This window comes from Panthera tigris, chromosome E2, assembly GCF_018350195.1.
Source record: "Panthera tigris isolate Pti1 chromosome E2, P.tigris_Pti1_mat1.1, whole genome shotgun sequence".
Taxonomy (NCBI): Eukaryota; Metazoa; Chordata; class Mammalia; order Carnivora; family Felidae; genus Panthera; species Panthera tigris.
The window spans coordinates 9,101,996-9,115,528 of NC_056674.1; the positions used below are offsets into that span (position 1 = coordinate 9,101,996).

The following is a 13,533-nucleotide window of genomic DNA, read 5'->3' on the forward strand; positions in this document are numbered from 1 at the left end:
CACTTTTGGTTTCCCAAGGAGAGGTCTGGGGCGGGTCTCCTGTCCTCGGAGAGACTGGGAAGTCAGTTCCCTGTGTCAAGGCAGAGCCCAACTAGCTGAGATGTAATTCCACAATCAAGGAGTAGAGAAGGGCCTGCCCTACGCAGATCTCCTCCCCCAGGCCCGGTCCCCTCACAGGACGCCCCCTCCCAGCTCTTCCTGCCGGGTTTCCTCTCGCCTTTTCCTGTCCCCCACCCAGTGCTGGGAGCCGGGGCAGAGGCAAAGGCTGAACGGGAACAGCGGGGTCAGGAACCAACCAGGGCCAACGGAGCCAGGGCCCCGGGGTGCTGTTGGGACCTGAAGCAGGGTAAGAACCGGGGAGCCAGGAGTCCAGACCCCTCCTCCCTCAGACCCAGTGGCCAGTCCCCACCCATCTCCCATCCCAGCACCCAGGAGCTTAGCTCCCATCCTTCTCCTCCACCCAGACTCAGGAGTTTGAGCCCCAGGCCCCTCCATCCCAAACCCCACTACTCGGGGCCTCAGGAGTTGGGGTCTTACCCATCCTTCCTTAGGGCCATGCTATCTGGTGAACGGAAGGAGGGCGGAAGCCCCCGCTTCGGGAAGCTCCACCTCCCCGTGGGCTTGTGGATCAATTCTCCCAGGAAGCAGCTGGCCAAGCTGGGACGCCGCTGGCCTAGCGCCGCCTCTGTTAAGTGAGTGCCCACCTCCTCCAGGCCCCTGTCCCTCCTCTACCTACCTCCCAACTGTCCTCGTTTCTGATCCCGTCCCTGTACCGGGTAAGGCCAGCGGCCCCGAGCGTTGACTGCAGTTCCTTTCCGGAATGGGCAAGCGAGGTAGCGGGCTGGAGGAGACAGACAGTGGGCCACAGTGCTCTCAGAGTCCGGTCGGGGAAGAGTCGGGCCTGGATAGGGGCCCTCGCTGGATGGACAAGGCGATGGGGATACAGGGGCAAGGGTTTGATTCCCCTTCCTTCCTCCCCTCCCTGCTTACCTCTTGCAACTTCCTTAGGTGCCACTCACCTTCATTTATCTCTCTCTCTCTCTCTCTCTCTGACTCTGGCCTCTGCCCAACTCCGTATCTGTACACTCGCGTCTCTCCCCCTTCTGTGGGTCTCTGTCTCCCTCTTTATCTGTGTCTCTGTCCCTCTCTTTCCCTGGGTTTCTTTTGCTCTTTCGGTCCGGATCTGTGTCCCCTCTCAATGGGTCTCTCTGTCACTCTCCGGGTCTCTGATCCCTCCGTCTGGGTCTTCGCCCACCTCCTTCCTTCGTCTTCCACCGTCGGCCTCCATCCTGGCCTGTCTCTCTCGGTCTCTTTGCCGCCTCTCCGCGCCCCTGGCGGGTTCCCAGGTCTTCTTCCTCGGACACGGGGAGCCGCAGCAGCGAGCCGCTGCCCCCGCCGCCGCCGCACGTGGAGCTGCGGCGAGTGGGCGCGGTCAAGGCGGCCGGGGGAGCCTCCGGGAGTCGCGCCAAGCGCATCTCCCAGCTCTTTCGGGGCTCGGGGACCGGGGCCACGGGGTCCGGCGGCGCGGGAGGCGCCGGGACTCCGGGGGGCGCTCAGCGCTGGGCCAGCGAGAAGAAGCTGCCTGAGCTGGCCGCGGGCGTGGCCCCCGAGCCCCCGCTGGCCGCCCGCGCCACGGCACCCCCGGGGGTCCTCAAGATCTTCGGCGCCGGGCTGGCGTCGGGCGCCAACTACAAGAGCGTGCTCGCCACTGCGCGCTCCACGGCACGCGAGCTGGTGGCCGAGGCGCTGGAGCGCTACGGGCTGGCGGGGAGCCCCGGCGGCAGCCCAGGCGAGAGCAGCTGCGTGGACGCCTTCGCGCTGTGCGACGCGCTGGGCCGGCCCGCGGCGGGCGGCGTGGGCAGCTGCGAGTGGCGGGCGGAGCACCTGCGCGTGCTGGGCGACTCGGAGCGTCCGCTGCTGGTGCAGGAGCTGTGGCGAGCGCGGCCCGGCTGGGCGCGCCGTTTCGAGCTGCGCGGCCGCGAGGAGGCGCGCCGCCTGGAGCAGGAGGCCTTCGGCGCGGCGGACAGCGACGGTGAGCCGGCGGGGGCCCGACTCCGGGGGCGGGGCCTGGGGGCGGGGCGGAGCCTGTCCTGGAGGCGGGGCCAGCGGGGAGGCGGGGCGGGGCTTGGGGGCCGGGATCTGTGGGGCCTGAGAGACCAGGGGTAGGCTGGAGGCGGGGCCCCCGGGAGAAAGTGGGAGGGGGGGAGGAATGGGAGGAGCCTAAAGCCCCGGGTCAGGTCGGGGGCGGGGCTGGGGCTCGACCGGAGTTATTGCCAGAGTGGATGGGCGGGGCTTGTGATGGGGTGGGGGGCGCCTGCTGAAGACAGTAACCCAGAGCCAGAGGTGTTGAGTGGCGGTGGTCGTCCGCGTGGCTAGAAGGCCTCTCGCGAGAGGCAGGGCCGACGTCGATTAAGCCTCTAAGGGGGAGGAGCCTGGAGAGTGAAGAAATGGTGGGCTTGTTTGGGGTCGAAAATGATCCAAGCTTTAGGAGCGCCTGAGTGGCTCAGTGGGTTAAGCCTCCGACTTCGGATCGGATCATGATCCATGATCGCTCGGTCCATGAGCTCGAGCCCGGCGTCGGGCTCTGTCCTAACAGCTGGGAGCCTGGAGCCTGCTATAGATTCTGTGTCTCCTTCTCTCTGCCCTTGCCCTGCTCGTGCTCAGGCTCATGCTCTCCCTCTCTTAAGAATAATTAAAAAAGCAGATCGAAGCTTCAGAGGATCTGACCTTAGAGCAGGTGGATCTCGGCTGGGTTGGCTGCAGACTGTGGGTGGGAGATTTGAGGGTGGCGCATGGGAAATGAAGACGTAACACCATCAAGGGCTTACATGCTGGCCTGGCCTTTGAGGAAACGTTCCTGGAACAGGAGGTGGTCCCCTTGGTGAGACAGTAAGTGCAGAGCAGGGCCCGACAGGGATGGAGCCTGGCTCTAAGGGAGGGGCTGCTCACAGAACCTTCTAACGCTTTTCTGTTTCTGAGCCTCCCATCGGGGACACAGAGTGGTGTAGCGGTCAACCTCCTGAGCTCTGAACTCTGGCTTGGATTCCGATCCGTTCTTTGTCGGTTCCGCTCTGCAAAACCCTAGGGGAAGATGAAATCGGAAAATGTATAAAAGGGTTTTAGCACAGGGCCTGGCACATAGTGGTCGCCTAATAAAGAATGGCAATTACAACCATCACTGTCTTTTTTTTTTTTTTTCCCCAAAAAGCATTGCTTGAGCGCCTACTGTGGGCCACACATTATTTAGGGCCCTGGGGGAATACAGTGAGCACGTGACAGATGAGGTTCCCACCCTCCTAGATTTCGCGGCCTAGTGAGAAACAAATCACTAGTTCGTTCCTTCCGTTCACCATCACCCACTCTGTGCCAGGCACAGGGAACAGCATATACAGAAAACTAAACGTGGGAAGCAGCCTCACCTCTCTGTGGTCAATTTTTTGTCTCTTTATCATCTCGGTTCTCCGACCGTGTCTCGGTCTCTTTGGAGTCTCTTGCCTCATCCCTCTCCGTCTCTCCGCAGGCACGGGTGCCCCCTCGTGGCGGCCACAGAAGAATCGCTCCCGGGCGGCGTCCGGAGGGGCGGCCCTGGCCAGTCCGGGCCCGGGGTCCGGGTCAGGGCCCCCCGCTGGGTCCGGGGGCAAAGAGCGCTCGGAAAACCTGTCCCTGCGGCGCAGCGTGTCGGAGCTCAGCCTGCAGGGTCGCCGGCGGCGGCAGCAGGAGCGCAGGCAGCAGGCGCTTAGCATGGCCCCAGGGGCAGCCGACACCCAAATCGGACCTGCTGACCCTGGCGACTTCGATCAGTTGACCCAGTGCCTCATTCAGGCTCCCAGCAACCGTCCCTACTTCCTGCTGCTCCAGGGCTACCAGGACGCTCAGGTAAGGCAGCCCCTCCTACCCCGGAGAGAACTATGCTCCAACCTTCCTGCGACCTTACTTCGTCTGCAGGGCGACAAAATTACAACTCCCAGAATCCCCTGGGTCGCGGTAGTCTCAGGTTTGTGGGAAGGTGTGGGCCCAGCAAGGTAGGGTTCCAGGGTAGGAGAGGTCATTGTGGAAGACAGGGGATGGGGGGGAAGAGGTGAAAGTCGTGGAGGTTGATGGCTGGAAAAGATTTTGCTGGAAGAACAAGTGGGGAATGGTTCATTTCATGCAATGTTGGGGGAAAACACTGTCTTTGTCTGTCAAGGGGGAATGCGGGAGCCTATCGTAGAAAAGGGATCTCCTTGTAAGCGTCTATTTCTTGATGAGGAGTAATTGAACTGTCTATCTTGTTTGGGAGGAAGATAATTTCATTGATGTATGGGATCTTGTTCTGGGTAAGCGTATATTTTCTTGGAAGGAGCGGACTAACCCACTTTCTAAGCGGGTTTACACTGGAATGATTTGACTCTTGTTAGGGGACGTAGGTGGTACGGATGCTTCTGTTTTCTATATTTGGGTGACAATAGAACTTGCTTGAGTGTTAGGCAGCAGAGAGGGAGAAAGGATTAGCAGATAGTAGAAAATGATTCGTGGGTTAGTGGGAAATTGGTTCATCAATAGAAACAATGTACTCTTGGAAAGACTCTTGTGTGTGTGTGTGTGCGCGCGCGCGCGCGCCATGATTGGGGGAGCCATGTTTGTGGTGTTGCCCAACTTTGAGTAACAGCAGTACAGCCAAGTTCCACAGGTACTGCTGGGAATCAGTGGGAAAGCCCACTCTAGAAGGTAGTGGAGCTCAGCAAATAGTCCCATTTGTGCTGTCAGAGAGTGATCCAGCTGGGTTCGGTGGCCTGTGCGTGGGTGTGTATGAGTGAGAGGTTAAGACTATTGAGAGAAGGGCTTGCGTGGAAGAATTCATTCCTCCTTACTGGGGCAAGTTCCTTACAGGGAGGGGTTTGCAGACAAGGTTGGAGAATAGGCGAGCCTGTTTTGGGAAGAGGGGGAACGTTGGGAGCATCCATTCTTTTGAATGGGGTTCATGAGAAATTCCTTTCTAAGAAAGAGGCTTCTATGGAAGTATTCCTTCCTGGGGAAGAGGAATCAGAGGTGCCTCTCTTGGGGAGGAATTTATTTGCACTCATCTATTCATGAGTGGCTATAACCCGGGAGTTCATTGTGGGCACTGTGGAATCCCTTCTGGGGTTGAGTAATTTTAGCCAAGGGTTTCATGTATTTTGGACCATTCCATTGCTTCAAACAGGGAGGGATAACAGGAGATCTTACCTTCGGAAGGTGATCATACTGGAAAGATCCATTTTCTAGAGGCAGATGAACAAGTCCGTTGTAGGAAGGGGTCTCTTTGGAAATGTCCATCCATGAGGTAAAGGTAATGAGTTCAGGGTAGGATTTATGGATATCAGGATGACTATTGTCCCAACGTGAATAGAGAACAGAGAGTCATTTAGGAAGGGGGCCTTCTGGAATGCACCTCTTCATTTGGTGGATGAAATGGGACACTCCATTATAAGAAGAGGGTCTCCTGGAAAACATCTATTCATAAGGTGTGGTTACTAGAAGACCCACTATATGGAGAGCTCCATGGAGAATGTTCTTTGTTGGGATGAGAATACTGAAAGCATCCATTGATGCAAAGGAGAGGATCTTTGGAATCCTCTATCGTGGGAGTGGGGGTAGTAGGTGAGTCCATTGCAGTATTATTTCTCCTTGGAAGCGAGTTCAGCATGGGGTGGGGGAAAATAAGCGTCCTTTGTAGAAAGGGGGTCTCCCTGGAAGTGTATGTTCATGGGGTGGACATAATGGAAGCAACCTTTGTTCAAAGGGGGCAGTCGCCTTAAAGATATCCGTCCTGTGTCTTGGAAATATTCAGAGAAGCTCTTATTAAAAGGGGAAATGTCTTTGGAAGTCCGCATTCTGGTGGTGGAAGGAGTGGCAAATGGGGCCAGGGGTAGAGACATGGGAGGGCTCACAGGAGAAAGATGTCCTTGGAAAGTTCCATTCTTTGAGGGGCAAGTGAATGGGCAGTCCACTGTAGTCATGGGGGTGTGGTGCTCTTGGAAGCACCCCTTCTTTGGGCTCTATATCATGGGAGAGTGCATTGTGGGAATGGATTTCCTTGAAAGGGTCCATTCAGAAGAGGTGAGAAGAGGGGGGGCGTCTCCTTGGAGAAATGTCTCCTGGAAAACATCAATAATTTCAGGGAGGGCAATTACAGAACTCATGTCAAGAAAGGGGTTTCCTTATACGTAGCCAGTCTTCCAGATGGGCGTTGTGGACCAGTCCATCGCAGGAGGTGCCTTTGAAGAGTCCACTCATGGTTAGGGGAAGCAATTGCTGAGGCTTTGGGGGACCCCAGGAGATCTCCTTGAAAGCGTTCATTCTAAGCGAGGTGGTGGATGGGAGAGTCCTTTGTGGCCCAGGGTCCCCTTTGGAAACATCCGTTCCTCACGGAGCTGTGTCTCTCCTGTACCTCCACCTTCCCTCCAGGACTTCGTGGTGTATGTGATGACGCGGGAGCAGCATGTCTTCGGCCGCGGCGGGAACTCCTCGGCCCGCGGTGGGTCCCCGGCCCCGTATGTGGACACCTTCCTCAATGCCCCCGACATCCTGCCGCGGCACTGTACGGTGCGTGCCGGCCCTGAGCCCCCGGCCATGGTGCGCCCGGCCCGGGGTGCCCCGGTCACGCACAACGGGTGCCTCCTGCTGCGCGAGGCCGAGCTGCACCCTGGCGACCTGCTGGGGCTGGGCGAGCACTTCCTCTTCATGTACAAGGACCCCCGCGCTGGGGGCTCGGGGCCAGCGCGGCCGCCGTGGCTGCCCACCCGTCCGGGGGCCTCCCCGCCAGGCCCCGGCTGGGCCTTCTCCTGCCGCCTGTGCGGCCGGGGCCTGCAGGAGCGCGGCGAGGCGCTGGCGGCCTACCTGGATGGCCGCGAGCCGGTGCTGCGCTTCCGGCCCCGCGAGGAAGAGGCGCTGCTGGGTGAGATCGTGCGCGCAGCAGCGGCCGGCGCCGGGGACCTACCACCGCTGGGGCCGGCCACGCTGCTGGCGCTGTGCGTCCAGCATTCAGCCCGGGAACTGGAGCTGGGCCACCTGCCGCGCCTGCTGGGCCGTCTGGCCCGGCTCATCAAGGAGGCTGTCTGGGTGAGTGCCTCCAACCGCCGTCCCAACCCCGTCTGCTCCCCGTGGGCTTCCCCCAGCCTCTCGTCGCCCCCTGCCGCCCGTTTGGAAGTCGAGCAGGATGAAGCCACCTCTCCCCTGATGCTTAGGAGGGGCCTGGGCTCTCCAGTAAGGGATCTCGCGGGGTGCTGGGAGTGGTGGATTCATCCGCGGTGCCGGAAGAGAAGGTAGCGAAGAACCACCTTTGCGGCTCTGGGATAATGGGAGAAACGATTCCGGGGGCCGGGGGAAGAGAGCTCCTGGGATGAGAAGTCAGGAGAGACCGTTGTGGGAGGTGAGGCGGGCAGCCCGTTGGGCCCGAAGCTTTGAACGGTAGTGGGCAAGACCGTGCTTGGAGGCGAGGGAGGACAAATCCATCGGACCTACAGATGGAAGTACCTGGGAGAAATCATCCAGATTTCGGGATTTTGGGGGGGGGGGGGAGGTTAAAGTCGCCATCCAATTGAGCTAGGGCTTCTCAGAGCGAGGGTTAAAGAAGGGCCTGGGCGGTAAGAAGAAACTTCTATTTGAGCAGAAGTGGGCCTGAGGGAGGTAGACCGCCTGCAGTTATAGGGCTTTGTACTTTGTTTTCTTTTTGTAAGTTTATTCTATTTCTTTTGAGAGAGAGCGCGCGCACGGGCGCAAAAGTGGGGGAGGGGGAGAGAGAGAGAATCCCAAGCAGGCTCTGCACTGCCCACGCAGAGCCGGGTGTGGGGCTTGAACTCGGGAACTGTGAGATCGTGACCTGAGCTGAAGTCGGACGCTCAACCGACTGAATCACCCAGGCACCCCTAGGGCTTTGTGTTTTAAAAGGTATGGAGAGGTGAGGGACGGACGCTGGGGTGGCTCAGTTGGTCAAGTGACTGAGTCCCGTTAAGGAACTGACTCACGGTTCCTGAGTTCAAGCCCCACATCCAGCTCTGTGCTGACAGCTGGGAGCCCGGAGCCTGCTTCAGATTCTGTGTCTTCCTCTCTCCCTTCCTCTCCCCCACTCACACGTACACACACACTCTCTCTCTCAAAAATAAACATTAAAAAAGAAAAAAAAAAAAGGTACAGAGAGGTGAAACCATTCTAAACCTGGGGGTTAGGGTCCATTTGAGCGTGGAGAGGCTGTGTCAAAAAGGTGCTTCCAGAAATGACCAGGGTATCAACTCATACGTCTCTCTCCCTCAATTCCACGCGCCTTGATTCTGAGCTTACTGTTCTCCAGGAAAAGATCAAGGAAATCGGAGACCGCCAGCCAGAGAAGTAAGAGAAATTCTGGGAAGAAGGGTTATAGAGGGATGCAGGGGTGGGGGTCTGCAGGCAGGCTCTTCCTTGGCCCCCAACTTTTCCAGCTGTGAAATGGGGATTGGCCTCTGCCCTCAATTAGATCCAGAGCTCGGGGTTTGGACACTATGGTGGGGGTTGGGCAGAGATCACCCCACCCCCATCACGATAATGGACTGTCCCGCTAATGGGTCCTTTCCTCCTTCTCCAGCCACCCTGAGGGAGTCCCCGAGGTGCCCTTGACTCCCGAGGCTGTGTCCGTAGAGCTGCGGCCACTCATGCTGTGGATGGCCAACACCACGGAGCTGCTGAGTTTTGTACAGGAGAAGGTGCTGGAAATGGAGAAGGAGGCCGACCAGGAGGGTGAGCTCTGACCCAAGCGCAGGCCTGTCCGGGATCCCTGTCATTCCCTCTACTTGGGGACTTGGGCTCCTGCCTGTCAGCCTCTGGTTCTCTCTCTTACCCCCAGGCCTGTCCTCAGACCCACAGCTCTGCAATGACTTGGAATTATGTGATGAGGCCATGGCCCTCCTGGACGAGGTCATCATGTGTACCTTCCAGCAGTCTGTCTACTACCTCACCAAGGTTGGTCTTGTCCCCTGCTGCCGGTTTGACATAACCTCGCTTCCTGTTTGCATTACATCGTGTTGCTCTGACGTCACTTCCTAGTCGACCTTGTGAGATTTCCCGCTTCTCTGACATCACTTCCCGTTCACCCCAGGGCTTTGCTGTTCTGATACCCCTTCCTGTTGGAGCCTACATCACTTCCCGCCTTTCTGGCTTCTTCTCCTGGGTCTGCATCTGTCCCCTCGTGACAAGTGAACTTTACGACCTGGTCATATCACCCTTATCATTTTCTCAAGCTCCTGTTTTCTTTTTCTTTTTTTAAATGTTTTTATTTTTGAGAGAGAGAGAGAGAGAGAGAGAGAGAGAGAGAGAGAGACAGAGCGCCAGTGGGGGATGGCCAGAGAGAGAGAGGGAGACACAGATTCCGAAGCAGGCTGTCAGCACAAAGCCCAGTACGGGGCTCGAACCCACAAACTGTGAAATCATGACCTGAGCCGACGTTGGACGCTCAACTGACTGAGCCCCCCAGGTGCCCCTCAAGCTCCTGTTTTCTTTTTTTTTTTTTAATTTTTTTTTAACGTTTATTTATTTTTGAGACGGAGAGAGACAGAGCATGAACAGGGGAGGGGCAGAGAGAGAGGGAGACACAGAATCTGAAACGGGCTCCAGGCTCTGAACTGTCAGCACAGAGCCCGACGCGGGGCTCGAACTCACGGACCGTGAGATCGTGACCTGAGCCGAAGTCGGACGCTTAACCGACTGAGCCACCCAGGCGCCCCAAGCTCCTGTTTTCTAAGTCCACTCTTCAGTGACTGGTAAAATAGATAGATGATAGATAGATAGATATCAAATAGTGTCAGGCACTGTCACTTAAAGTCCTCTGTAATCAGGCTTCACTTCCTGTTTGCTGACTTCATTTCCTATAGCTCCGAATTCACTCCCTTTTCCAAGCCACAGACCTTCTCCCTGGAGTGCTAGTCCTGAGGACCCGCTTTCTCCCCCAGGCCCCCAACCACCCTTGACCTTGATATTGCTCCTTGGAATTCTCAGGGTTTCAGGCTTACCGTGGGTCTGAGTCCCTGTCTGTAAACGGAACGGGGATCTTTGGGGACTGATCAACGTAAAGATGTTCCTTAAGCAGCCTGGATTTGTGAAGCCCTTTCCTCCAAGGCTTCGCTTCCTGTACATTCCTGCCACGTGTGGCTTTATTTCTTCTTCGGCTCTGACCTCATTTCCTGTCCTTGGCCCGATCTCACTTTCCACTGGCTCACTGCCACTTTGCTCCCACTTCCTGACTCTCTATTCTTTTTCTTTCCTTGGGGAATTCTGGATAAATCACTCTTTGACTGAAGGGGGCCTCTTTGTTCAGCGTCCTTTGTCCTCCGCGAGCTGTCCGTGTTGAGAAACACAAGTCCCGGGGCGCCTGGGTGGCTCAGTCAGCTGAGCGTCGGACTTCAGCTCAGGTCCCGATCTCATGGTTCTTGAGTTCGAGGCCCGCGTCGGGCTCTGTGCCGACAGCTCGGAGCCTGGAGCCTGCTTCGGATTCCGTGTCGGCCCCTCTCTCTCTGTCCTTCCCCCACTTGAGCTCCGTCTCTTTCTCTCTCTCAAAAAGAAATGAACACTGAAAAAATTTCAAGGCTTGAGGTGTCCCAGGCCTGATGAATGCCGGAAAGCCACCTGGAAAGTAGGGATTTGCTCACAGAGGCCTTTAGGGTGTTGAAGGTAGAATGGGCTCTAATTCCCAGAAGCTCTACCGCCCGGAAGCTTCCAGGAAGGTGTAGTCCAATCATTTGTTTCCATCTCTGTATCTTCTTAGACTCTGTATTCAACGCTGCCTGCTCTCCTGGATAGTAACCCTTTTACCGCCGGGGCAGAGCTTCCCGGGCCCGGCGCCGAGCTGGCGGCCATGCCTCCGGGGCTGAGACCCACCCTGGGCGTGTTCCAAGCAGCCCTGGAACTGACCAGCCAGTGTGAGCTGCATCCGGACCTCGTGTCTCAGACTTTCGGTTACTTGTTCTTCTTCTCCAATGCGTCCCTCCTCAACTCGCTGATGGAACGAGGTGCGGGTCAGATCGGGGAAGGGGCAGGGACGAAGGGGCGGGAGCCATCGGGACCCAAGTCAGTTCAGAACATACCACAGGATCCGGCCTCATCTTTAGAGAGTCTGGAGAGCAAGCTCCAGATCCCAAGCTGAAAAATAAGAAGGGTCCGGGAGGCAGGAGGGCAGAGTCCCCGCACCCATTCCCCTTCCTAACCTTCCCCACAGGTCAAGGCCGACCTTTCTATCAATGGTCCCGAGCTGTCCAAATCCGGACCAACTTAGACCTCGTCTTGGACTGGCTGCAGGGGGCCGGGCTGGGCGACATTGCCACTGAATTCTTCCGGAAACTCTCCATAGCTGTGAACCTGCTCTGTGTGCCCCGCACCTCCCTGCTCAAGGTGATTCCCGATCCCTGACCTCTGACTCCCCAACCCCCCCCCCCATCCATCCTCTGTATTCGGCCCACCCTTGACATCCCCTTGGCCCTCACGTTATCCCCAGTCCCAGCGCAGACACCGTGGGTGATGCACTGGCAGTTAGAAGCCAGCCCCAAGCGTCCAAAGTGCACCTGAATCCCAGTGGGACTTCCGAATAATAGTTTCCAAGGCTCCCTCCCTCAGTCATGCTGGTTCCGAAAGTCTGGTATGAGACCAAGGAATGCGACAGTCAAAACATTCATTGAACGTAAACTAGATACCAAACACTGTCAAGCACTGCTCATTGAGTGCTGATTAAGCCTCATGAAATAGGTTATTAATTGACCGTTTGTTACAGACAAGGAAACTGAGATTCGGGCAGGATAAGTTCCTTGATTTCTTTTGTTGATATTTCTCAGACTTTTACAGAGCACTTAATAAGCACCAGGCCGTGTTCTAAGTATTTTACGATCTTGCCATATTGAAACCTCAGAACAACCCTATTAGGTGGTGCCTAATCCCTCCACCCCCAATTTACAGATGAAGAACCTGAGGCACAGGGACTTGCCAGAAGGTAATGAGTAGTCAAGCCGGGATTTTTGAACCCAGGCAATCCGGGTCCACCGCAATGATGACTTGGTTGTCATCTCAGTTCAGTAGGTCCAAACTTTATTTTAAATTTTATTATTTAAAAATTTTTACATTTATGTCTGCACAGAGCCCGATGCGGGGCTCGAACTCACAAACTGTGAGATCATGACCTGAGCCGAAGTCGGAAGCTTAACCGACTGAGCCATCCAGACGCCCCACAAATCATTTTTTTTTTTAAAGCCGAGAGCACCCCCTTTCTCACCATCACTTTGGTGACAGCCTGGCTTCGCAGTCACAATCTGGCTGCACAGACACCACGGCCGACCCCCTACATCGGTACCCTCTAGGGGGGGCCTTCCATTCAGGCTTTCTCAGCTGTCCCATAACGACCACCGACTTCTCACCTCATCTTCCCACCAGGCTTCTTGGAGCAGCCTACGAACTGACCACCCCACGCTGACCCCTGCTCAGCTTCACCATCTGCTCAGCCACTACCAGCTGGGTCCTGGCCGTGGGCCACCACCTGCCTGGGACCCTCCCCCTGCAGAGCGAGACGCTGTGGACACAGGTGAGGCACGGTGGGGACAGAGGCACGGGGGCTGTCAGCTGTTTTCTGGCCTCAGGACCTAGGAATCCATAGCCCCTTCCTCCTTCTGACCCAGGATTCTGGACCCTTAACCCTTTCCTCCCTCGAGACCCAATAAGTGATGGGCCCCAACTCCCTCCTCCGCCAGGATACGGGATTTCAAGCCCCAGCTCCTCCTCTCCCCCCCCGCCCAGGGTTCAGGCCCCCAGCCCCTTCCCCCGACAACCTACCCTTCTCACCCAGGGGCTCGGGTTCCAGGCCCCTCCACGAAGGAATCCGTAAAACTAAGTTCCCAGACCTTCCTTCCTCAGACCCAAGAACCCAACTACCTCGCCCGTCTCCCAGGCAGCGGTGGCCTTTCTTTGTCTGAACTACAACTCCCATGATGCTCGGGGACTCCCAAGACTCGTGTTTGAGTGGGTCCCGCTCCGGGAATTGCTGGTTGAAGTCTGTCCTTCCCTCGGGCGTGACGCAGCCTCTCCCTAACACCGCTGCCTCACGCCCATTTTCAGAATTTGACGCCGTCTTCTTCTGTCTCCTAGGGGACATCTTCGAGAGCTTCTCCTCCCATCCGCCCCTCATCCTGCCCTTGGGCAGCTCGCGCCTGCGCCTCACGGGTCCCGTGACGGACGACGCCCTGCACCGCGAACTGCGCAGGCTCCGCCGCCTCCTCTGGGATCTGGAGCAGCAGGAACTGCCGGCCAATCACCGCCACGGACCTCCCGTGGCCACGCCTCCTTGAGGGCCAATAACCAACGAGCGCGCGACCCTTGAAAATTCTTCGGCTTCTGCTCCCTGGAGCCCGCCCGAGCTCAGCGATCTCTGGGAGTTGTAGTTCTATCCCCCGCGTGGCATGCCGGGAGTTTGAGTTTTCGGGTCGCAGAGGATGGGACAGTGGGAAGACGGGCTTGGGAGGTGAGGGCGAGGAGCAAGGAATAAAGGTATCTGTGGTGTTGGCACCGCCT

At 57.3% G+C, this 13,533-nt stretch overlaps 1 protein-coding gene across 2 annotated transcripts; it reads left to right on the forward strand.

Annotated features, from left to right (window-relative positions):
* Nucleotides 1-41: 41 nt before the first annotated feature.
* RASIP1 (Ras interacting protein 1) lies at nt 42-13,533 on the forward strand. Of its 2 annotated transcripts, none has more exons than XM_042968008.1 (12): nt 42-346; nt 552-692; nt 1,347-2,032; nt 3,521-3,876; nt 6,427-7,080; nt 8,309-8,346; nt 8,579-8,730; nt 8,837-8,952; nt 10,751-10,994; nt 11,201-11,373; nt 12,403-12,550; nt 13,111-13,533. In XM_042968008.1, the coding sequence occupies exons 2-12, from the start codon at nt 556-558 to the stop codon at nt 13,308-13,310; spliced, it is 2,904 nt and encodes a 967-aa protein (XP_042823942.1). In that variant the 5' UTR covers nt 42-346; nt 552-555; the 3' UTR covers nt 13,311-13,533. The 2 variants fall into 2 exon arrangements, with proteins under 2 accessions (XP_042823942.1, XP_042823943.1); XM_042968009.1 differs by having other exon boundaries at nt 8,849-8,952.